The sequence below is a fragment of the Oncorhynchus masou genome, chromosome 32, assembly GCF_036934945.1.
Source record: "Oncorhynchus masou masou isolate Uvic2021 chromosome 32, UVic_Omas_1.1, whole genome shotgun sequence".
Lineage (NCBI taxonomy): Eukaryota > Metazoa > Chordata > Actinopteri > Salmoniformes > Salmonidae > Oncorhynchus > Oncorhynchus masou.
In genome coordinates this window covers 65373670-65399599 of record NC_088243.1, presented here as the reverse complement: position 1 = coordinate 65399599, position 25930 = coordinate 65373670, and the positions used below count along the sequence as shown (strand labels likewise).

Genomic DNA, 25930 nt, shown 5'->3' with positions numbered 1-25930 from the left:
CTCAAAATGTTTTCTTTGAGTGTCAGTTCAGTAAGTCAGTAATTCTGTCTTTAGAAAAGTGTGCGAGTGCTTATGCATGCACACACATTTATGTAATCACTATGATCAGATGGAGCCTCTCCCGTAGAGACTCCAGCAGCTACTAAACTTGACTAGACAGAGGCAGGGAAATTGCACTTGGCCTTGTTGTCTTGTTTACCAGCATCCATATCCTTTATCTGTCTGGAAAACAACTCAAATAGCTGGTTTCTTCCTGGAACCCCAGTGGCCCTATTTGGCTTTGTCGACTCACTTTCCTGTTTTTCCAAGTATCACCAGCTATTGTTTTCACTTCACAATGATGTTTAGATTAGATACCCAACACCGGTCCGCACTAAAATGAGAATGAAAAGGAAGGTGTGTAGGAGGCTCTCTCTTGGGGGTCTCCAACGTGAGCGGTGGGAGCGAGAGGGATGGATGTATATGTTTAAGTGAAGGGGAAAATGCTCTACACACACAAGAAAATGTGCATCTTGACGGGATGTACACACACTCACAACAAATGTGGCAACCAAGACTACTACCAGCAGGAAGTCTCCCCCACATGAAAAGTCTTGTCAGATGCCAGTTTACATTGGCAGACCAACTTAAGGGGGATGAGGAAGGAAAAGGAGGGGGGAGATAATAGTTCATCAGATGCTCTCTGATCTGTTGTTTTCACATGCTCTGCTTATCTGCATTGTGGAACAGAAGAGCACAACTCAAGCCAGAGCCAAATGTTACCGTCTCCTTCTGGCCCTACTGTGTTACACTCCCTGAGGCTGTCTGTGTTTTTGGCTGAATGTTTTCCTCCTTCTCCTTAGCTGCTGTGTATTTTTCTGTATTGACTAGCGACAGATGAATTATCTGAGTGCCAAAAAGGGGATTAAGCATTATTCTAAAGCAGTGTAGCAGTAGCTGCTCTGGAATGTGTATGTGTGCTGCAATGGAGGCTGCTGAGGGGAGGACGGCTCATAATAATGGCCGGAATGGAGTGAATGGAATGGTGTCAAACATGGTTTCAATGTGTTTGATACCATTGTATTCTCTCCATTCCAGACATTATTATGAGCCGTCCTCCCCTCAACAGCCTCCACTAGTGTGCTTGTAATGTATACTAAAGTTTAGCATCAGACTATAACCTAAGAGCAGTGTTTCCCAAATGGTCACTCGGCAAGGTGTGTGTGTGTGTGTGTGTGTGTGTGTGTGTGTGTGTGTGTGTGTGTGTGTGTGTGTGTGTGTGTGTGTGTGTGTGTGTGTGTGTGTGTGTGTGTGTGTGTGTGTGTGTGTGTGTGTGTGTGTGTGTGTGTGTGTGTGTGTGTGTTTGTGCGTGTATCTGTATGTTCTCCAGTGGTGAGGATGACAAGTGGCTCAGGATTGTTTGTAGGGAACGAAATGCATCAGTGGTGCATGTTATTGGAATGCAAACAAACCCTAAACAGGGATGGTAGACACACACACACACACACCACTACCGTGCTACATTTTTCTCTCCTTGATGTCCTCCACTCTATGAATTCTCAATTGGTCCTAAGAGTCCAGCTTTATGTCCACTTCTAGGTTTTCTTGACTGCTCGACTTCTCATGGAGCCTGCAAAATATCAAGACTCTTATGTCTGACAGTATGACAGCAGTTCCAATCAGAGCCTTCCCACCGGGCAAAAACTGGTTGAATCAACGTTGTTTCCACGTAATTTCAACAAAAAAATATATATATGTGATGACGTTGAATAACGTGGAAAACTGATTGGATTTGAAAAAAGTAATCAACTTCAGGGAATTTAGTCGTTTTTAACAGAAATCCAATGACAAGGTGACACTTTTTGATTTCACGTTGAATTCACATTAGATGATAACTCAATCAAGTGTAAACCAAAACTAGACGTTAAAATGACATCTGTGCCCAGTGGTGGCTTATTCTTATTCTGAAATCTTTCAGGTAACAGTATATTTTTTTTAGAAACCATTTCAAAAAGTTTGTTTTGTAGAAAAAATAGGGCTAATCATTACCACATACTAACCACATGCCCTCCCACAGATGTGGAGGTTGAGAATGTTGAAAGTTACAACACACCTACATACACGTTATGTTAATTAGGAGAAGGGGTAGTGGTATGTTTGCCCGTGTGTGTGAACGTGCATGTGTGTTTATACTTTGATAGAGAGACAGAACTGTTAAGGACTCCCACCAGCTCTCCAAATGGGGATAGGACGAGAACAGCTTTATGTGTGAAACGGATCCCCTGTTTGTTTAGGAGATAGAACCTAATCGCATTGGCCGACCTCTGCTCTCTCTGGCCGCACAGAGACGGTCGCTCTGAGGGGAGTCAGTCTCCCCTTTTGGCTTTTTACGAGGTCTGGGGACCCTTAACTATGTCTCTGAAAACATACAGTGGAAAGGGACTGGTATCTTCAGCATCATCTTTCCCAGAGTTATCACCCTGCCCGGTGTTATCACTCTGTGAAAAGCTTTTATTGGCCCGCACAGTGATAGGTTTGTTGATGTCCAAGCTGAAAGAGAAACTTCCCATGCTATTGTTTCTGGTATAGGTTATAGGCCTACGGTTCCTTCAGTCCAGCTCATCAAATAATTGATAAGCATTGTGATAATACAAACAGGATATTTATATTAAAGTAAACATTGATTGATCAGGCTGATTGTTCAGGCTTTACATGTTGTGTTAACCGTAAAGAGTATAACAAACTTTGTCTATGTAGGCTATTAGATCATTTCCTGTCGCACATTCAACTTTTATATATACATGCAGAGCTAAGATTAGGCCATTTCACACTCCTTTATCATTTTCCTATTGCAGAGATCCATATAATTGGCAAGATGTCTGTTGTTTATCAGGATTGCTTGCCCTGTTTGTTAGCATCTATATTGCAGTTTTGCATTATACACTACATTGTTGCTAGACCTTCAGTATGGATAGCTTCTACTTTTTAGAACAGCAAAGATGTTATTTTCTTGACTGAGCTATGTGTGATAAAAAATAAATAAAAAAACTGCTCAACAATTGCAGTTTACTGCTGAGAAACCTAACAAAAACCACATCATATTACAACAAAACATGAAAGAAGACATTAAAGTAATCCAAAAATGGGCATTTGACAATCTAAAAGATGTTTTCTACTGACAAGTTTGAAGTTGCCCACACATTTATCAGCAAGTGCTATCTAGTGTTTAGGATTTCTGTCGCGAGCCCAGACCGTAGATCATGCAGCTCTGAGTGGAGAGCAGGCCTGGTTACAGCAAAAAGTCCCATAGGGGCGGCACTTCAAGCCCACTACTGAGTTAAAGATCCACAATGCAAGGCTCTGATGGTTTTTTGAATATTGCAGGAAAAAATGAACAAGGCAAAATGTGGTCTGGGGGCAGAGAGGGAGGATCACATTTCTTTAAAAGCACTCAAATGTTGTTTCAACTCCTGCTTAATTTCCTGAGGGCCCATTTTTTTTCTTTCTGTTTTAGGTTGTGGAGTCCAGATTTGCATATGCTCCATGCCTCCTGTTCTGATTGGCTGGGTCCTCCCCTGCTTGTATCATCACAGATCCAAACTTCCTCAGTGTTCTCCTAACTTTACTTTGTAGCTACAAGCTGATGAACCGAGAGGCTGGGAGCCAGCAGCTAAGTGAGTGAGTAGTGCAGTAAGCTATGAGTGTATGTATGTGTAAGAGAGGGAGGCAAGAGTTATAGTTATAGGGTTTGTAATTTAGTTCTCTGACTCAACTTAAGGGTTGTATAAGGTTGTTGGTATAAAAAGGATGTAGGGTTATCTTTAATTTCATTTTAATTTTGTTTTTTTAGGAAATACATTCGATTGTTTCATTGATACATTTAGCTGTAATTGTTGGTATATTTTGTGCTGATATTCAGAGCTCTGTAAAAGCATAAGAATATGGGTGGATGAGCAGTTTGATTCATGGTTTTTACTGATAAAAGATAATTCTATGTTTTGTTGATTTATAACTCAGATATTGAACTATCAACATTTTTCTATCAAAAGGTTTAACTTTTTTTCATCAGTCATCAGTATTTAAATTGAAGAAGATCATTTTAGAGTAGGGGCAAAGAATTACACCACCTTATCTCAGTAGTTTATAGTGGGTGTTAGACATGCCCTTTTAAATGCTGGACAGGACAGTAATATCTCACACAGTCATGCTGCTGGCTCTACTGCTGGTTCTGTGTCTTGCTTCTGGGGCCCAGTGTTCAGACCCGGCCCCATTAACTGTTATGTACAGAGTCTGGGAGGAGCAGCCTGTGGGCACCAGGGTCGGCCATTTGGTCGATGATCTGCGTCAGAGAGGCGAGACAGAGGCATTGGAGGATTTCCAGGTCGTGGAGCATGGTCAAGCCCTGCCTTTCTCCATCGGAGCGAGCGACGGAACTCTCTCCACTCTGGGACAGCTGGACCGGGAGGAGCTGTGTCGAGGCTCGGACCTGTGTGAGTTGGCCTTCAGTGTCCTCTACAGGAAAGGTGGTGCTATCCACTTTCTGAGGGTGCGGGTGGAGGTGATGGACCTGAATGACCACAGCCCCACCTTCCCCAGTGGCAAGCAGGAATTGGAGATCTCTGAGACGGCCACGTTGAGGATGCGGATTCCCCTGGACCGAGCCGTGGACCCGGATGCCGGCCCCAATGGACTGCAGACCTACTCACTGTCCGTTAACCAGCACTTTGCCTTGGATGTAAGGAGCACTGCGGATGGGCCAAAGCAAGCAGAGCTGGTGGTGATAAAGGAGCTGGACAGGGAGGTGCAGTCCTCCTTTGAGCTGACTCTGGTGGCCTGGGACAAGGGGAACCCTCCCAGGTCAGGCAGTACTCTGGTCAGAGTCAAAGTCTTGGACTCTAACGATAACAGCCCCATGTTTGAGGATGGCACCCCCACCGTGGAACTAACTGAGGACACAGCCCGTGGGACTATCGTCATCAACCTCAAGGCCACTGACCCTGATCAAGGGGCCAATGGGGAGGTTGAGTACTCTCTAAGCAAACATGCTCCACCTGAGGTGCAGAAGCTTTTCAGTGTCCACCCCCAGAGTGGGGCAGTGACCTTAAAAGGTGAACTGGACTATGAGGACAAACACTCTTATGAGGTGGACATCCAGGCTCGCGATCTGGGGCCCAACGCCATCCCCTCTCACTGTAAACTACACGTCAAGCTGAGGGACGTCAATGATAATGCACCAAGGATCCACGTGACTTGGACACCTCCTGATTCCCCAGTGGCAACTGTTTTAGAGGGTGCACCGGAGGACACATTCCTCGCACTGGTGATGGTCTCTGATGCAGATTCCGGGGACAATGGGAATGTGCATGCCCACATCTGGCACGGATCAGGCCACTTCCGCCTCAAGAAAATCCATGGCGACAACTACATGATCGTAACCAATGGCACCCTGGACCGCGAAAAGGTCATGGAGTATAACCTCACGTTACTTGCCCAGGATTACGGTGACCCTCCACTGTCATGTGTTAGATACCTAGTTGTCCATGTGTTGGATGAGAATGACAATGCCCCTGTGTTCTCCAAGTCCCACTACAGGGCTTCCTTCAAGGAGAACAATGGCGTAGGCCTACAGGTCCTCAAGGTAGAAGCTAATGATGTGGACATTGAGCTCAGCGGCAGGGTGTCCTACTCCATCCGAGAGTCCAATGAACTGGGAACTCCCACGGCGTCTTTTGCCATCCACCCCATCAGTGGCGTAGTCAGCGCCCAGCAGTCATTGGACTATGAGGAGTCTCCCACCTACTCCTTCATCGTGGAGGCCATAGACCATGGGCATCCACCCCTCACCAGCACTGCCACGGTACTCATCGAGATCCAAGATGTCAATGACAACTACCCCGTCATCAATGAGCCAATGCCAAAGAAAGGCATAGCCTTTGTGAGCGTCCCTGTCAACGCAGAGAAGGGGGAGATGGTGACAGAGCTAGGGGATGGTGCTGAAGAAGGCTCCACCTATCCTCCGATCGATCGCTCTGCACAAAATGGACTTTCAGGATTCCTGGCCACTACCATCAAGGCCAACGATCTAGACTCTGGCCTCAATGGAAGACTCAGCTACATGATCACAGATGGAAACCCCACAGGGCTGTTCAGACTCGACGACACTACCGGACAACTGTATGTTAACACGACCAATGCGACAGAGCTCATTGGGAAGACTTTCAAAGTGGATATCGCTGTATCGGACAAGGGCTCTCCAAGGCTAGTGACAAAGGTCACCTTGGAGGTAACTTTCGTCAACTTGCGGGACCATCTGAAGAACTCAGCCCCTGGTAACCGTGGCCATCTGAGTTTCACCATGATGATGGCCATATGCCTTGGGGGCAGCTGCCTCCTGCTTCTCCTGGCTGTTGCCCTGGTGACCACCTTCTGTCGACCCACGAAACGAGACAACCATGCCTACAACTGCAGGATGGCTGAGTCTACCTACACGCGTCACCCTCGCCGTCCACAGAAGAACATCAGGAAGACGGACATCCAGCTGGTGCCAGTCCTGAGGGGACGAAGGGAGGGCCCTCCGGAAGACGAGGATGAAGCCCAGCCCCTCTCCCAGCCCCTGGTGGTTGAAGAGCAGCACACCGAAAGGCAATACAGCATAGCCACCTCCATGCACCCAACAGTCCACTCCCAGGCCTACCCTGATGGGGGCGCAACGCTGCCAGTCTCCCATACCAGAACACTCAGGAAACCTGGAAGCATCGAGCTGGACGGCAGTCTCCCTCGAACCCCCACCACTCCTTACCGAACCCTGCGCAAGGCAACAAACCCTTCGTTGTCCTCCTCACTCTCTCAGACCAGCACCCTGAGGCGACATGGGAACTCTGAGATCCAGGCTAGGCCTGACGTTGAAGAGCCAGAACCATCCTCCCCAGTGTCCCAGGTAGCAACACTTAGAAGGTCCAAGAACACAGATACCAGAGGTGGACAGGATGCTGAAGACCACAGACGGATGCTGAGGAACTTAGTCCGCCTCTCCATGGCTGCCTTCGGAGACAACTCCATCGAGCTGTCTGCTGCCTCTCCAGAAGTACAGGTAATAAACATTTTAGTTATAAATACTACAAACATGAATGCACATTTGGTATATATCATGCAATGCATTACCTTGATTTCCATCATTCTCATGTTCGATGATACCGTATATACATCTAACTAATAACATACTTTTGTTTTGTAAATAGGCCTTCTTTTTTTCACTTAAAGAATTACTGTAAGTAATTAAGTGTAACCTATAGGAATATAAATTGAATGTCCTGAGAGCAAATATTTTTCTCCCTCTGTTCCTCTCTGCTATTTTGGCCCGGTGTTTAGCTTACATATAGGAAGCCTGAGGGGACAGCTGACAGATGATGCTGGAGCCAAAGCATTGAGTTTATTCAGGTGCTCATGTGTCAACCACTGTAATCCTGTCTACCTCTGTGCCCCCCGAGCAATCTCTCCTTTTACTCAATATCACATAACAGATTCATACAGGGGAGGAAAAATGGCAGGAAGAATCAGTAGACCACTCTTATTCTCTAAGCCCAGCCAAAGTAAGCTCTGATATGTCTGTAGTGTAAGGTAATACTGCCTTGACATGTAAGGACCTCGAGTTGTCAGTTACAAATTGCCCAAATTGCTATTTCTGAGCTCACTTTAAGCAAAGAAAAACAGCAACTGTAAAGGTCTGGTTTCCAACTACTCCAGAAGTGCTGTGCTAGTCAAACGATGCATCCTCATTGAGGGAGAATTCATGCAGTCGACAATGCCAAACACCCAATGGGCTTAGAACATAGAGTCTGGCAAGGTCTGAAGGCCTCATGTGAATTACATTTTAACAGCAGGAAGAGGCCTGATTCTTGACCCACCTTTCCTGCACCCCCGCCTGCCCGCCCGCCCGCCCCACTTGGCACTTTGGCTTTAGAGTCTCTCCGTCCTTCGCCTCCACACGTTCATATTTCGGAGGTTCATCCTGGAAGGAAACTGGTCAGAGAAGAATAGTCCTTTATGTAAAAGCACTTTCCTGTCCACCCTCGACCCTCTGTGTGCAACACATACATGTGCCTACGCACGCACACACACACACACACACACACACACACACACACACACACACACACACACACACACACACACACACACACACACACACACACACACACACACACACACACACACACACACACACACACACACACACACACTTCCCTCTCTTCACATCACAAAGCCTGTTTCCTCTCTGAGCTTGGGGCCACAGTTAGCAGCACATCCGGTCCTATGAAAAAGATGCCAGCACAAACCGCTCCAATTGTCTAATTGAATGACACCCATTCCCTCTCCCACTGAAAGCCACCTTTCTTTCACATGTTGCAACAGTTAAATCAACATGTACCATGAACATAGATAAACAATGAGAACCACAGTACTTCATGGTATTTACATGCTGTTCAATTTAGTAGATTAAAAACTCTGACGTTTGTCGGCATTGCCTTGGTCAGGGAGTTTAAACGATATCCCATACAGTTGGTATAAAACTGTCCAAACAGCCTCAGTACACTACATTCCCCAAGCACTAGTTTGTTATTCTGACTTCTGTGTTATAATATCAGTAGCTGGTTTCCATCCAATTCGTGACATATTTTCATGCGGATATTCTCAAATCTGAGAATTTCCTCACTAGAGGTGCGCTTCCATCAAACTGACTTTTTGCGAATAAAATGCTGTGCGTGATGATGAAGGGCACATAAAAAACACTTTTGGGCTTAAGTTTCCATGTACCGAATAAAAAGTTATATGTGTTTCCAATCAATTGTTATCTTTGTGGATGATTTTGGCACAAAAAGTATTTGATAAAGAGCAAATGTGCCCACTCAGGTCTTGGCACCAACAGCTTGCAGATAGGCTACAGTGCAGACGGTACATGATGCGATTATGGATAAGAGCCAGATCATTTTTATTACTAAATTAGCAGCCAAGCACCGATTCCAAAGCTTTTCCATAGTAATTGTTGCATATTTCGTTTTACAGACACAAAAGTATCGCACCATGTCCAACGAACAAAATGTCTATCGACACTTATGAAATTGTACCGACACTTAGTCTTTCCATCACACCTGTCGTGTTATTTTTTTTTACAAGGCACGACTTAACATAAAAAGGTTGGCTGGAAACATGGTTACCGTCTCCTAACTCCTCTCTCCTCCTGCAAATTTAAAACAAGGTTACTGTCTCCTAACCCCTCTCTCCTCCTGCCAATTTACAGCAGATCTCCCAGCTCCTCTCCCTGCTCCACCAGGGCCAGCTGCAGCCGAGACCCAACTTCCGAGGCAACAAGTACTCCCATCGCGCTGGCAGGTGAGTACATTTCCTCTTTCTTTTTTTCTTTTCTTCCCTTTTTCTTTTAATTATCCCTCCTTTGTTTCAGAGCCATTTGGCTGTTGATCACTACTACCGCTACCGCCTTGCCAGACTCTATGTTCTAAGCCCATTGGGTGTTCGGCATTGTCGACTGCATGAATTCTCCCTCAATGAGGATGCATTGCAACGTCATGTTTTTTATTTATATGTATCCTTTATATGTACAAGTGATCCCATTAAGATGTTTTTCTCTGCTCGAAGGCACCCTATAAATAATTATAGTTTCAAATGGTCCTATGAATATAACTAGGCAATAGAGCTCAGGTTTGTGTCTGATAAACCGGAAGACCACCTCTGCCCTCAGTCTGCCAGTAACAGGAAGAGTGTCTCATAACCTAGGTGATCTGCCAGTCAGTCAATGTGTCAGGGGGCATGTTAGAGCATGACTCACTGTCCTGACTCATGCCTCTCGGGCAGGAACCAGCACATCCAATGACCACAATGTTATTATCATCTATAGTGAGAGGTTTATATCTGGTTCGGCTTCTTAGCTAACACAAGGAATGAAGAGTCTGTCATAGTGTTTTCTTTCATTGAGATCATCTTAAAACAAGACACAGGCACGATGCAGACTTTTCTCCTCTACTTAGGTATCTGTTTTTATGTGTCATCATGACACGTAAAAACATGTTGACCCCCCCCACACTGAGAGGTGACATTAGTCTACCTGATTGGGTGAGACAGCCTGTCTCTGGCCTGATTGGCCTAGCTATCTCCCTTGGTTCCAGGTCTGTCTGGCTCTGACTGGCTCAGATAACGTCTCTGACAGGGAGCATGTTCTGTTATCAGTCTATACCTCAAGTCTCTGGTATTTTATCATTAAACACTAAAACACCTAGAAGTACAGTGCATTTGGAATGTTATTCAGACCGCTTGACTTTTTCCACATTTTGTTACATTACAGCCTTATTCTAAAATCGTATTTTTGCCCTCATCAATCTACACACTATACCCCATAACGACAAACCAAAAACAGTTTTTTTTAAATGTCCGCAAATTTGTTAAAGATAAAAAAATACGTAAATATCACATTTACAAAAGTATTCAGACCCTTTTACTCAATACTTTGTTGAAGCACCTTTGGCAGTGATTACAGCCTTAAGTATTTTTGGATATGACGCTACAAGCTTGGAACACCTGTATTTGGGTAGTTTCTTCTATTCTTCTCTGCAGATCCTCTCAATCTCTGTCAGGTTGGATGGGGAGCGTCACTGCACAGATATTTTCAGGTCTCTCCAGAGATGTTCGATCGGGTTCAAGTCCGGGCTCTGGCTGGGCCACTCAAGGACAATCAGAGACTTGTCCCAAGGCCACTCTTGCATTGTCTTAGCTGTGTGCTTAGAGTCGCCCCAGTCTGAGGTCCTGAGAACTCTGGAGCAGGTTTTCATCAAGGATCTGTCTGTACTATGCTCCGTTCATCATTCCCTCAATCCTGACTAGTCTCCCAGTCCTTGCCGCTGAAAAACATCCCCACAGCATGATGTTGCCATCACGATGCTTCACCGTAGGGATGTTTCCAGGTTTCCTCCAGATGTGACATTTGGCATTCAAGCCAGAGTTCAATCTTGGTTTCAACAGACCAGAGAATCTTGTTTCTCATGGTCTGAGAGTCTTTAGGAGCCTTTTGGAAAACTCCAAGCGGGCTGTCATGGGCCTTTTACTTAGGAGTGGCTTCAATCTGGCCACCTGATTGGTGGAGTGCTGCAACCTTATTAAATTGTAAAAAAAAAAAAAATGCTTCTTAGCAAAGTGCAATTTCTCAAGCAATATTTTTGCTAGGACTGTCTGGGAGGAGAGAGGTTTGGAACTACCTTTCTTATTGGTATTGTTCTAACCTCTTGATGTAGCAATATATATAAAACACAGGAAAATGAAGGTTTTGACTGCACTGGTCCTTTAAACTATTATATTGAGCTCAGATCAGCATATTTCCAGAATGGAATCAACTTTCTCCCATCCAAATTTGGGAAAATTGAACAGGACAGTCATAATGATGGTTCCACAAGATGGCTGACGTTGGTTCTAAAATGTCCTCCCTCACTGTCCCTGACACTCCCCTGTCTGCTTCCCTGAAGGACCGGTGTTCAGGATACTGATTGTCAGAGCACCAAGGACAGTGGCCATGGCGAGAGTGAAGCCGGAGACATGGACTGGGACACGGGCCGAGACTCCCCTGTCAACCTGCTACTGGAGGAGGACCTTAACACCCTGCTCAACAACCCTGGTAAGAACCGTTTTTATTTTTCAATGAAACCTTTATTTTACTAAGTTGTCCCATAGACATCAGAATACCCTTTCACCACTAAAGAGAACTTATACTATTTTATAGTCAACAAACAACAATAACATTGAAGAAAACTTAAAACAAATAATGGTCAAAACTAACACAGAGAAAATACTTTTAGTTGCATTCCTAGCTCTCTGTGGGGCTTCATTCTGTTTTGACAATTCATAGCTGACTTAAAAGACTAACAATGGGTGTTTTCACTCAGCCGTGAAGATTCACATTGGGATATACTGTATGTGAAACAGTAGTGAGCGCAGCGCTCTGTATGGTCAAACAGACTAATATGTTCACATTCTATTGTCCAACATACACAGTAAATATATGTGTGGAGTTCCTTCCAGGTATTGTTCAGGTCATTGTCTCGTTCTGACTAGGGGCCCTGTCTTTGTTCTTTTCAAATCAAAGACACACCCCTTAGTTTTTCTCACTTAAGACCTCCGGGCAAATACGGGGATTTCTATCTTTCGGTTGATCTTCAGTGAGAGCAATATAAAGTCTATGCTGGTACAGTAATCTCACACAGGGGTGTTACAAAGACCTGCGTGTGTGTCTGTGTGTAATCCTTGAGTCACCCGTACCCAAAGGCAAAGGGGTCCTCCATTAGCGTTGTAGAGTCACACTATATTTGTGAGACACGCAAATGGTGAGAAGCTCAGGCTCTTTGAGGATTCCTGACTATGTTTAAGCCGCCTGTTTCTCAGATGTTTTGTCTTCTCACCTGGAGAGTCTTTCTTTCTTGTATTTTGCTATGGTAGTCCCATTTTCTAAGCTGTATAGAGCAACCAGACAGACACACCCCGTCACCACCACCCACTCTTCCCTGAGGCAGTAAACAGATAGTCTCACCTCTGACATCATGTTTCAAATCCAATTTGTTTGCCACATGCTTCGTAAACAACAAGGTGTAGTGAAATGCTTACTTACGGGGCCCTTCCCAACGATGCAGAGAGAAAGGAAATTGAGAAACTAAGAAAAGTAAAACACATAATAATATAAGTAAAAATAGATACACAATAAGTAAGGATAACTTGGCTGGATACACGGGTTACCAGTACCGAGCCGATGTGCAGGGGTACGAGGGAATTTAGGTCAACTGCTACCTACATGTACAAATTACCTTGACTAACCTGTACCCCAGCACATTGACTCGGTATATAGCCTCGTTATTGTTATGCCATTTTCTTGTGTTACTTTTAGATTTTATTGATTAGATTTTGTTAAACTTTAGTTTATTTAGTCAATACTCTATTTCTTGAACTGCATTGCTGGTTAATGACTTGTAAGTAAGCATTTCACGGTAACAGAGTAACAGTAAGGTCTACACCTGTTGTATTCGGTCTGTGTGACAAATCAAATTGAATAGAGTGACAGATAGTAAACAGTAGCAGAAGAGTATGCGATAAGTCAAAGAAAATGTAGTGCAAAAGTGGTCTATACAGAGAGTCCGGGTAGTTGTTTGGTTAAATATTTAACTAACTATTTAGCAGTCTTATGGCTTGCGGGTAGAAGCTGTTCAGTGTCCTGTTAGTTCCAAACTTGGTTCATCGGTACCGCTTGCCGTGCGGTAACAGAGAGAACAGTCCATGAATTGTATGGCTGAAGTCTTTGGCAATTTTAATGGTCTTCCTCTGACACCACCTGGTATAGAGGTACTGGATGGCAGGGAGCTCACCCCCAGTGATGTACTGAGCCCTCCGAATTACCTTCTGCACCTTGTGCCAAGCAGTTTCCATACCAAGCAGTGATGCAGCTAGTCAAGATGCTCTCAATGGTACAGCTGTAGAACCTTCTGAGAATCTGAGGGCCTATGCCAAATATTTTCAGCCTCCTGAGGGAGAAGAGTCATTGTCGTGCCTCTTCACAACTATGTAGGTGAGTTTGGACCATGATAGATCCTTAGTGATGTCGACACAGAGGAACTTGAAGCTTTCGGCCCGCTCCACTACAGCCACGTCAATGTGAATGGAGGCGTGCTCGGCCCTCCGTTTCCTGTAGTCAACACTTGTTTTTTTCGATCAGTTCCTTTGTCTTGCAGACATTGAGGGAGAGGTTGTTTTCCTGGCACCACAATGCCAGGTCTCTGACCTCCTCCCTGTAGGCTATCTCATTGTTGTTGGTGATCAGGCCTAGCACCGTTGTGTCTTCAGAAAACTTTAAAATGGTGTTGGAGTTGTGCGCATCCATGCAGTCGTTGGAGGAACAGGGAGTACAGAAGTACAGATTTGCCAAATGGAGGGCGAGTGAGAGCTTTGTATGCATCTGTGTTAGTGGAATAAAGGTGATCTCGAGTTTTTTTTCACCTCTAGTAGTATAGATGACATTCTGATAGAAATGAGGTAAGACTGATTTCAGTTTCCCTGCATTAAATTCACTGGCCACTAGGAGTGCCTCCTCTGGATGAGCATTTACAGGTCATTGAGTGCGGTCTTAGTGCCAGCATCTCCAACTTCTTAATCATAGCCTCAATTTTGTCCCGCATATTGAATATAGTTGCGGAGAGTCCCTGTAATCCTAGAATCAGGTCATTCAGGTGAGAAAAAACATCACCCAGATAGGCCAGTCCTGTGAGAAACTCATCATCATGCAAGACAAGTGAAAATCATGGTCAGTAAAGAAAACTTTAAGCTCGTCTCTCAATTCAATACTTTGCCCCTTGATAACCAGCACACTTCTGTCTGTTGTTAAAGCGTTACATGGTCGCTGTCTTTATCATTGCGTAGTGCAGAAAATGCACGCGAGTTCAGGGGCCTTGCTTTAACAAAGTTAACCATGTTCACTGTAGTGCCCAAAATGTCTTTCAAGCTGTCAGGCATTCCCTTGGCAGAAAGAGCCTCTCAGTGGAGGCTGCAGTGTACCCAAGTGGCGTCAGGAGCAACTGCTTGCATGTCATGGCTTTTGCAACATCACTAAAGATAACAACAAATCTTGACCACCAAAGTCCACTTGATATCACAAAGCTGTCCAATACTTTAAAAATGTCCTCTCCTGTTGTCCTGGTTTTCCAGTGGTTTGCAGAAGAGAATGTCTTCCTTAATTGACCACCCATAAACATAATGGACATATACCAGGAGCTGTGCCAGGCCCGCCACGTCTGTTGACTCATCCAGCTGTAACGCATAGAATTCACTGGCTTGTATGCGAAGCAGAAATTGTTTCAAAATCTCCTGCCATGTCAAAGATGCGTCGTGAAACAGTGTTGTTTGATGAGAGCACTGTCTGTATAGTTTTTTGGGGCTTTTTCATCCAGCATTGTCCCAGCCATATCCGCGGCAGCAGGAAGAATGAAGTCCTCCACAATAGTATGGGGCTTGCCTGTCCTAGCCACTCGGTAGCTCACCATATAAGACGCTTCTAGCCCCTTCTTATTAATGGTATCTGTTGCTTTTATACATCTTACTACTTGAAAGTTATCTTAATTCTCGCAAAAGAATAATAGGTTGTTTTGTTTCTAAATGTCTGCGCAAGAGTGAAAGTTTCATTGAGTTGTGAGATAGTACTTTTGCACATATAACACACTGTGGCTGAGGAAAGGCACTACTCCCAATGTAAGTGAACCCCAAATCAATCTAGTTCTCATCAGATTCACAACTGTCAGTGTCCATGCTAGCTGGGCTAACAACAAATGTATAATTACTGATGCTAGCGTTGGATGTGCTCATGGAAGCAGAACAACTTGTGTCGTCAACAGGTGCAGATGTAGTACTGCTGGTAGTAACAGTACTACCAGTAGAGCTGGTGTGTGTCTCTATGGACGCGGGCCTTACTTTCTTTTTGACCATAGAGCAAACCGGAATGAGCAGCAGCTATGTTTGGCTACATACGGACGATTAATGAAATTCCTGCTAGAGAATAACGGTTAATGTGATTGAATGTTAATTATTCGACTAGGCTTCCTGTATTTGACATTGTGTTGTTATTTCGCTGAACACAAGATTTAAGGTTTAAGATTTAAGGTTTAATTTTATTTCTGTATGTTATCCGTGTCGTCGTTCAGCCACGACTCAGTGAAACATAAGATATTCCGATTTTCAATGTCCCGTTGGTAGGATATTTGTGATCGTAGCTAGTCTATTTTGTTATCCAATGATTGTACGTTGGCTAATAGAACTGATGGTCAAGGCAGATTGCCCACCTGCCGTCGGATCCTTACAAGGCACCCCGAAGAACGTCCCCAATATCTCTGTCTCTTCTTCATGCGAATGACAAGATTTGGGCCTTGTCGGGTGTCTGAAGTAAATCCTTAGCGTCTGACTCGTTAAAGAACAAATCTGTGTCCAGTACGAGGTGAGTAGTCGCTGTCCTGATATCCAAAAGCTCTTTTCGATCATAAGAGACGGTAGGAGAAACATTATGTACAAAAGAAGTTTACAAATAAGGTGAAAAAACACACAATAGCACAATTGGTTAGGAGTCTGTAAAACGGCAGCATTAACCTCCGGCGCCATTCTTCTTAGAAGATTTCTTTGGGCACAAGCACTGTTCATGTCACAATCTGTTCACACCCCTCTTGTTGGTGGAGAGAATTTAGCATTCTTTGTAAAAGTTTATTTCCTGCAATTCTACACATTTTGTCATGGGGCGCAAAGAACATTTAGCAGTTTTAAAGCATATTTTCTAGCAATTCTATACATTTTGCTATGTCTAATGTGTATTCATGTGATATTGGAGTGACAAAAAAATGACAACTATATCTATGGGCTAAAAAACCTAAATAAAAAAATGTTAGCTGACATGGGCTACTTGATCTGGACATTTCTGACAAGTTATAAATAGCTCTCTAATGTATGCAATGACTGACATGACAAGAGGAAAACTGATGATGCACGACCCAATTTCCAAATTGCACCTCGTGCATTCTACTATTACAACTTTCAAGAGTACATTTAAAGCCAGACTGAGTTCCTTAAAAACGAGTGTCTGCGGGTTTTCTCTCCTCACAAGTACTTAATTGATGGAATATGGTCACTAATTAGTAAGGAATTCCCTTCGACTGGCTGTCTATGGAATGAGTTTTAAACCCCTGGGTTAAATGGAAACTAAAATCTGGAGACTGACTGTAGGTCTGTAACACGTGTCAAACTCATTCCACGGAAGGCAGAGTTTTCGCTCCACCCTTGTTCTTAACTGATGAATTAAGGTCACTAATTAGTAAAGCACTTCCCTCACCTGGTTATCTAGGTCTTAATTGAAAGGGAAAACTCACGGATGCTAGGCCCTCCATAAAAGTTGACATTTAACATTAACTCCTACAGAACTAAGCATTTCTTGCAGTAAAATGAGTCACCAAATGTAGGCAACATTTTGACTCAGGAACAGGAGTGGAGAAATATAATTTCTTTCTTTCAGCATCTTGAATGTGAATGCGCAGTTAGATACCATCTGTAGAGGTGCTATCTTTATCAGCATCATAAAAGCTGATTGTATTTCAGCTACATGACATTATGCTGGTGAGCAAGGGATTATTTAGTATTCTAGGGCAACATATAATGACAAAAGAGAAGCTGCATGTTTCTAACTATAGACAAGTTGACTAACACAGGGTTTCCCAAACTCGGTCCTGGGTCCCCCCTGGGTGCATGTTTTGGTTTTTGCCCTAGCACTACACAGCTGATTCAATTAAACAACTCATCATCAAACCCTGGACCAACAAAAAGCCTACCAAAACGTCGGAAATTATAAGCAGAAACATATCTAAATAAGGCAACAACGAAAAAACTTTCCACAGTTTCTGACTGCATTTTCTAAATTAGGGGGTTAGGGTTGGGTACAGGACTCAAATTTTCACTTGATCCTTTATCACATATAGTCGAGTCAGGCGGTTGTGGATGGCTTATGACTGGTTGTGGATGGGTTATGACCGGTTGTGGATGGGTTCCGACCAATTTTGGATGGGTTATGACCGGTTGTGGATGGGTTATGACCGGTTGTGGATGGGTTCTGACCGGTTGTGGATGGGTTCTGACCGATTTTGGATGGGTTATGACCGGTTGTGGATGGGTTATGACCGGTTGTGGATGGGTTCTGACCGGTTGTGGATGGGTTATGACCGGTTGTGGATGGGTTATGACCGGTTGTGGATGGGTTATGACCGGTTGTGGATGGGTTCTGACTGATTTTGGATGGGTTATGACTGGTTGTGGATGGGTTATGACTGGTTGTGGATGGGTTATGACTGGTTGTGGATAGGCCATGTCGTGTCTTTGCTATCATTAAATGAAGACTTTTAGTTTTTATCAAAGATTCTCTGTAATTATTATTACGCGATTAAACTGATTAATCATGTCACTGTAATTAACTAGGAAGTCGGGGCACCAAGAAAAATATTCAGATTACAAAGTTATAATTTTCCTAATACAACATTTCAGATATTTTCATATCTGATCAATAGTCTTCTGATTATTGAATTCTTCTTTACCTCATATTAGTCTCATTCCAAACGTCGTACATTGTTGGTCATCTGCAGGATCCCAGTCTTCACTATGAGTCATCCATACATCAATTGGCTTAAATAATTTATTTAATAACTAACTATAAACAGTCACAGAAGTGCACACACAAACAAACAAAGTAAATATGATTATAAGAAATGATAGGGGAATGTGCCCTCGTGGGCAAACCGGCATGGCAGCTTGTTAGACAAAAGGGGAGTGGGGGGCAGCTGAGAAGTCACCACAGAGTTGATAATTATAACAATTGAAATGCTAATCCTTTGCACATGAACGCTCACTCATTCGGGAACAATTGCAATCAATATATATATATTTACGCTCAGTGTGTCGTCGGGGTCTCTGTTGAAAAGTTTGTTTCTGTTGGAGAGTTTGTCCGCCCTCTCTGTCGTGGTTGGAATGGATAGTTCAGAGTGACATTCATTCATGTCGTTATGGATAGATGTTTCAGCGGTTGTCGGTCTTCTTGTTCAATGATACCGAATTCCTAGCTGCAGACTAGTAGTTAATATCAAAAACCGGTTGTAGATGGGATATGACAGGTTGTAGATGGGATATGACCGGTTGTGGATGGGTTATGACCGGTTGTAGATGGGATATGACAGGTTGTGGATGGGTTATGACCGGTTGTAGATGGGATATGACAGGTTGTGGATGGGTTATGACCGGTTGTAGATGGGTTATGACCGGTTGTAGATGGGATATGACAGGTTGTGGATGGTTTATGACCGGTTGTGAATGGGTTATGACCGGTTGTGGATGGGTTATGACCGGTTGTGGATGGGTTATGACCGGTTGTGGATGGGTTATGACCGGTTGTGGATGGGTTATGACCGGTTGTGGATAGGTTATGACCGGTTGTAGATGGGATATGACAGGTTGTGGATGGTTTATGACCGGTTGTGGATGGGTTATGACCGGTTGTGGATGGGTTATGACCGGTTGTGTATGGGTTATGACCGTTTGTGGATGGGTTATGACCGGTTGTGGATAGGTTATAACCGGTTGTGGATGGTTATTAGCAATTGTGTGCGGGTGAACAAACAACTGAACCATGCACCACTAGTGTGTAGATCAGTGTGTTTTCAGCACCCCGTGTTCAGAATGTGGCCTCACAATCTCTATCTGTCCTTGAGCTCTGCTATTTTCTTTCAAATCTGCATTATTTTGTTTGGTAGCCATATCACCCATTAAAGGTACAGTTCCCTTGAAAATCTAAATTGAAACTATAGTCTTAGAGAGGATAGAAGATGAATCACAAATCACCAATTGAGTTGTCAGATTAACTAACCCGATGATTATGACTGTTATTAAAGCTGAGCTCTGACTTTAAATAGATGTGTAGATCTAACGCTTGGCGGTATGCTTTAAACTGCTTCCATATTTGCGGGTGTTTGGTTGTGGTTGTCGTCGATCTACCACAGAAGGAATGTTCTCCACATCAAACCTGTTTGTGTGATGTGGTGTGTGGGGGTTCCTCTGGTTCCAATAAGAGGGTAATTGTTTTCTGAGGATTTAGGGGTTCCCTGCTGGTGGGTCCAGTCTAATTAAGTTTGCAAGGGGGCGAGCCATGGATCACGGAAGATAAAGAGAAGAAGGGAGTGGGAGAGGGAAATTAGATGGAGAGTGGGGGGTGTAGAGAGAGAGGGATGAGGTACAGAGTGGATGGTGTAGATATAGGGGGATGAGGTATAGAGTGGGGGGTGTAGAGAGAGGGGATATAGAGAGTGGGGGTGTAGAGAGAGGGGATATAGCGAGAGTGGGGGGTGTAGAGGGGATATAGAGAGAGTGGGGTGTGTAGAGAGAGGGGAAGAGAGAGAGTGGGGAGTGTAGAGAGAGAGAGAGGATATAGAGAGAGTGGGGGGTGTAGAGAGAGGGGGAGAGCGAGATAAGGAGAGGGAGAAGAGTTTGCAGACATAAAAACAAAAGGGGTTAGACCAGGGATGGTCAACTTTGATGGGGGCCACAAAAAATCACAAGGGGCCTTAGTGGCTCGCGGGTCTGCATACCCACATTCATACCCACACAAGCAGTCAGAGTAGGCATTAGCCTTTTTTTGGGGACCTAAGAAACATTTTTGCAAATCTTCTCTCCTTCCCATGGAAAAATGTGTATAATTGCAGCAAACTTGCTTTAAAACTGCAACATTTTCTCTACGCCCCATGGCAAAATGTGTATAATTGCAGAATTTAAATTTTCTGAATACATTTATACACATTTTGCCATGGGGCGTAGAAAAAATGTTACAGTTTTAAAGCAAGTTTGCTGCAATTATACACATTTTGTCATAGGGTGGATAGAAATGTTTGTAGTTTTTAATATGATATTTGAGTGAGAGTGACTAACAAAATCAATCGGGGCCTCACGTCAGTAATTCAACCATGACTACTACAACTTTAGATAGCTGACATGGGCTAATTGAGTGACTATCAGTGACTGACAAGAGAAAAACTGCTGATGTACAACCACATTTCAAAATTGCACCCTGTGTATTCTACTATTCTAACTCTCAGACCCAAATGAGTTCCATTCGTTTTTTGGGAAATTGATCCGCGGGCCTAGTACCCCACCCCTGAATTAGACAGTAAGAGGGACAGAGAAACAGAGAGAGAGGGGATGTGTTTGCAGAGAAAGCAGCCAGACAAGGAAGCAGCATTTTATTGAACCCAGGCAGTTATCTTGTGAGTTAATCTCTCTCTCTCTGATGTGGTCTGCTGTGGGGCTAACACTGCCTCCCCAGCCTCCGTGTCAAAGTCAAGCAGTCGCAACAGACCATGTACAAGGGCCAGCCTGCCCCTTTAGTTACTGGCAGTTTATATGCATGCTAGCAATGTTAGCAACGCTCTCTTCTGAGGTCTCCGGGAGACGACAGACATGAGAGATGGCCTTAGAAGTAATGGTGGTTGACTGGTTCAAGGCCACTTCGTTTGATTACCTGTGTGTGTGGTTCAACAACTCAAGAGTTAACCCCCCCCCCTCCACAAATATGGAGCTTCCTCTCTTTCATTCAAAAACCCCCACATACATGGAGCTCAGTCTTTAAACATTCCAAACAAATACTGCAGAGGATAACTATATTACAGGGATTTGGGGTGAAACATGATATGCGTCTGAACGTCTTGTGGGATTTGTGTAGGTTGCTCTTCACTGATGTGTAGGGTAAACACAGCGGGATAAGGATTTGTGTAGGTTGCTCTTCACTGATGTGTAGGGTAAACACAGCGGGATAAGGATTTGTGTAGGTTGCTCTTCACTGATGTGTAGGGTAAACACAGCGGGATAAGGATTTGTGTAGGTTGCTCTTCACTGATGTGTAGGGTAAACACAGCGGGATAAGGATTTGTGTAGGTTGCTCTTCACTGATGTGTAGGGTAAACACAGCGGGATAAGGATTTGTGTAGGTTGCTCTTCACTGATGTGTAGGGTAAACACAGCGGGATAAGGATTTGTGTAGGTTGCTCTTCACTGATGTGTAGGGTAAACACAGCGGGATAAGGATTTGTGTAGGTTGCTCTTCACTGATGTGTAGGGTAAACACAGCGGGATAAGGATTTGTGTAGGTTGCTCTTCACTGATGTGTAGGGTAAACACAGCGGGATAAGGATTTGTGTAGGTTGCTCTTCACTGATGTGTAGGGTAAACACAGCGGGATAAGGATTTGTGTAGGTTGCTCTTCACTGATGTGTAGGGTAAACACAGCGGGATAAGGATTTGTGTAGGTTGCTCTTCACTGATGTGTAGGGTAAACACAGCGGGATAAGGATTTGTGTAGGTTGCTCTTCACTGATGTGTAGGGTAAACACAGCGGGATAAGGATTTGTGTAGGTTGCTCTTCACTGATGTGTAGGGTAAACACAGCGGGATAAGGATTTGTGTAGGTTGCTCTTCACTGATGTGTAGGGTAAACACAGCGGGATAAGGATTTGTGTAGGTTGCTCTTCACTGATGTGTAGGGTAAACACAGCGGGATAAGGATTTGTGTAGGTTGCTCTTCACTGATGTGTAGGGTAAACACAGCGGGATAAGGATTTGTGTAGGTTGCTCTTCACTGACGTGTAGGGTAAACACAGCGGGATAAGGATTTGTGTAGGTTGCTCTTCACTGACGTGTAGGGTAAACACAGCGGGATAAGGATTTGTGTAGGTTGCTCTTCACTGACGTGTAGGGTAAACACAGCGGGATAAGGATTTGTGTAGGTTGCTCTTCACTGATGTGTAGGGTAAACACAAGGGATAAGGATTTGTGTAGGTTGCTCTTCACTGATGTGTAGGGTAAACACAGCGGGATAAGGATTTGTGTAGGTTGCTCTTCACTGACGTGTAGGGTAAACACAGCGGGATAAGGATTTGTGTAGGTTGCTCTTCACTGATGTGTAGGGTAAACACAGCGGGATAAGGATTTGTGTAGGTTGCTCTTCACTGATGTGTAGGGTAAACACAGCGGGATAAGGATTTGTGTAGGTTGCTCTTCACTGACGTGTAGGGTAAACACAGCGGGATAAGGATTTGTTTAGTTTATGGATTGAGATTTAAGTCAATGTCTGTCAGTGTCACAGTGGTGGGAGAGAGTATGAGTGTCTGTGTGTGTGTGTTTGAGAGAGGGAATTAGGGTGTGTGTACTGTAAGTATGTATGTGGGGAGAGATGCTAGCTGCTGGGGTCGTTCAGGAACTTCTTTGCAAGTGTGTGTGTGTTGCTGAGTGTGTGTGCACCAGGTCTGGTTGTGATTTAATGAGGACCACAGGGTGAGTGATCCACAACAGGCGCTTTTTCTAGGCCACGAGCCTAATCAGATTGAAGTGAGGAGAATCAGGTTAAAGAGTTGGGGAGGCCAAAACAAGAGGAGTCATTCTGGTGTTTTTTATATTTTTTATTCCTGGGGTTGTAACCTGTAGCATGTTGCTTGTGTTTTGTCATCTAAAAATGTCTCTCGATAGTCTCTATCCATTTTGTTGAAATGTGTTGTTTTTTTAATGTAAATTTTGTTGAAATGTGTTTGTTTTTTATGTAAATACTGTAAATTATCAGTTATACTACAACTAACACCCCCCCCCCAAAAAAAAAAAGAATTAGAAAATAGATAAGTTGGTCAAGATAATCAGGTATGGACATCCCCATAATGCCTGGAATGCTTAACACTAGAGATTTGCTTAGCTTTAAGTGGATTTTCACCCGTTCTGAGTCTGTTTATGCTCATTATGTGTAAAACCACTTGGCCACTTTACTTGAGTATAACTCAGGATATAGCCAGGAGATGACAGGAAATGGCAGATAAATATACTCCTCCTGTGATTTCCTCCATCCTGCCCCCCCCCCAAAGAAAATTGTTTTTGAGCAAGATTGGACTTTTACCTCCATAAGCTTATTTTTTATTAACTTATTTTTCTCTTTGTTGTCTTTAACATACCAGATAATCATTCTCCCATCTTCAGATTTCATTTAATGTTGTTTTCACAGGGGGAAAGGCATTTTCTCAGTCGCAAACAACAACACTGGCCAACAACAACAAATACTATAACAAAGGACACCCATGTGGTGCTTTGTGTCACATCCAGCGGTGTATTTCCGTAGAGCTGTTGCTTTGTCTTGTATACATGTTGTTAAACTGTTTTGCCAGTTTTATACTTTATCGACATGTTCTCATCTCTTTCCTTGTCTCTTATCAGATGACGTCTTTGCTGACATAGAGGACCCTGCATGGATGGCCCGCCTCTCCCTCCCCCTCACTGCAGACTACCACAAGAACATTTTTGTCCCCAACGGGCCACCGTCCTCCGACACCCATTGCTCCCCAGACACCCTTGACGACTCCTCCTTCTCCACCTTCGGCAAGACGCCGGAGAAGGATGGCCCGCTGGGCGGGGCCTTGCTCTCCGAGGTCAACACCTTGTTTAACATGCTCCTGACCCAGAAGGGCGACTCCCAGTCACGCCCCTCGCCAGATGTGCTCTACAGATTGTCTGCCGCCTACCGGCGCTCGCTGGGGCTGGACGGAGCTGCCAATGCGCCACGGAACTCTGGGAACCCCGAGAAGACGTCCCCTCTGGCTCATTGCTCAGCCCAATTCCCTTAGGCCTTGTCTTAACATGGTTACGTCATGGAATTCAGTCTACAAGAAGTTGCTGTAAAAAAGTCTCTTCTAGCCAGAATGTTGAATACAATGATATTCAAACGTACGTTGCCGGTTGTCTGTGCTGTTGGTCCTTTGGCGGTAGGAAGTGTAGATAGGGTATCCACAGGAAAGTGTTGTTTACACAGCTTTTCGCCACGCCGATAGTTTCTGTCACTTGTATTTTCCATCACCTGATGCATTTCAAGTGATGCACAATATGTCAACATTAGCCAAATGTAACTGAATGTTGTTGACCAAAGCGCATTACTTCAAAAGCTGCTTGAATTGCTTGTGAAATTTGCCAGCTGATTACGTGGGACAACGTTTAGTCTGTGGCATTTTGTACATATTGTGCATGTCGCTTGCGGATTTCGTCAGCATTGAAAATACAAACCAACATACAGACCAACGTACTGAAAGTTGGGTTAATAACACTACTCTGTGGATATTTTGTCTCAGATGACCTCCTACATCAGGACAAAATCAACAGACAACAGGTAAATTACATTCAAATGAAGTTTATTCAACAGTCTGACTTGTGATGTGACTGTTCACAAAAAGGGAGCCTACATGTTAGAGACGAGAGTCGTCCACTCTTGGATTCGTAGAGGCTATCTTAGACCCAACTCCTGGTTTGAAAACAGTTGCATCAACTTCATTTGATTGGTTCCTGTGTGTTTGGGCTATTTAGAATGTCCAGTATGTTCTTACAATCCCCCCAAACCGGTGACTGTGTTTTCCTTTTTGCTGTGGTTGCAGAAATGACTGAACTGCTCAAGCTTACAACAGCAACCTCTTCTCCTAACATATCCCCATTAGGAGACGTCAATTACACTATTAGCCCCAGACAGACTGCTTCCCTGTCTGGAACAAGCCAAGGCCAGAAAAGGGAGAGTTAACCTAAGGTCTTTGTTCAGTGCTGGAACACGGTCAATGCACTATACAGTACTCCCTACATAGCACAGTGTACATTCAGCTTGAGATAAATGTTACACAAGTAAACTGTTTCCCTCATGTGGCACATTCTCCCCTGTATCATTCTGATTAACTCTCTCTCTCTCTCTGGTCAGAAGTGTTTATCAGTGGGAGCAACAACACGGTGCTATTCTTTGTTAGCGTTGTCCATGTATTGAATGGCTGAGTTTGGCAACCCAAGCAAAGAGTCCAAGAAGGAAATGGCTCTTTGTCTTTTCTTAAGAGAAAACACTAGCGAAACTAAGTCCTGTTCCTGAGGATGTCTGCCGCCATTTCCTTCACCTCCATTTTGAGAAATGTCTCCATTGTTGATTACTATTTGTATTTACTCAAGTAAATTCCTTAGCTACTGAAAAATGTCATATTTACAGAGGTAAAATATGCTGTTTATTGAGGTCTGTGTAAGAAAACATAAACAGGATTTGGTTTTAGATATTTGAATGGCTGTAAAAGTGTTATAAATTAACTTTTTTGACAAAACGTGTCATTTGTAACTTTGCTTGGGAGAATGGCATTTTTTTGGCCATAAATCAAACCAGCAGCACTTTGTACATAATATTCTCTAAAACATTTAAATACAATTATTTGAAAACAGCATCATGCTCATTTCATTCTACAAATTCCACGATGTTGAGGATTTTGACTTTTGTTTTGAATGTTGCGAAATGTGATTTTCTTTG

At 43.9% G+C, this 25930-nt stretch overlaps 1 protein-coding gene across 1 annotated transcript; it reads left to right on the top strand.

Annotated features, from left to right (window-relative positions):
* Positions 1–3613: 3613 nt before the first annotated feature.
* On the top strand, positions 3614–25730 carry LOC135526475 (protocadherin-12-like). The gene is made up of 4 exons (XM_064954873.1): positions 3614–7069; positions 9278–9369; positions 11508–11656; positions 23830–25730. The coding sequence occupies exons 1-4, from the start codon at positions 4151–4153 to the stop codon at positions 24234–24236; spliced, it is 3567 nt and encodes a 1188-aa protein (XP_064810945.1). The 5' UTR covers positions 3614–4150; the 3' UTR covers positions 24237–25730.
* The last annotated feature ends 200 nt before the right edge of the window (positions 25731–25930 follow it).

Coding starts and splice junctions, on each gene's coding strand:
- LOC135526475 (XM_064954873.1), top strand. CDS start 4,151: ATGCTGGACAGGACAGTAATATCTCACACAGTCATGCTGCTGGCTCTA. Junction 9,370..11,507: donor TACTCCCATCGCGCTGGCAG/GTGAGTACATTT, acceptor GCTTCCCTGAAG/GACCGGTGTTCAGGATACTG. Junction 11,657..23,829: donor CACCCTGCTCAACAACCCTG/GTAAGAACCGTT, acceptor GTCTCTTATCAG/ATGACGTCTTTGCTGACATA.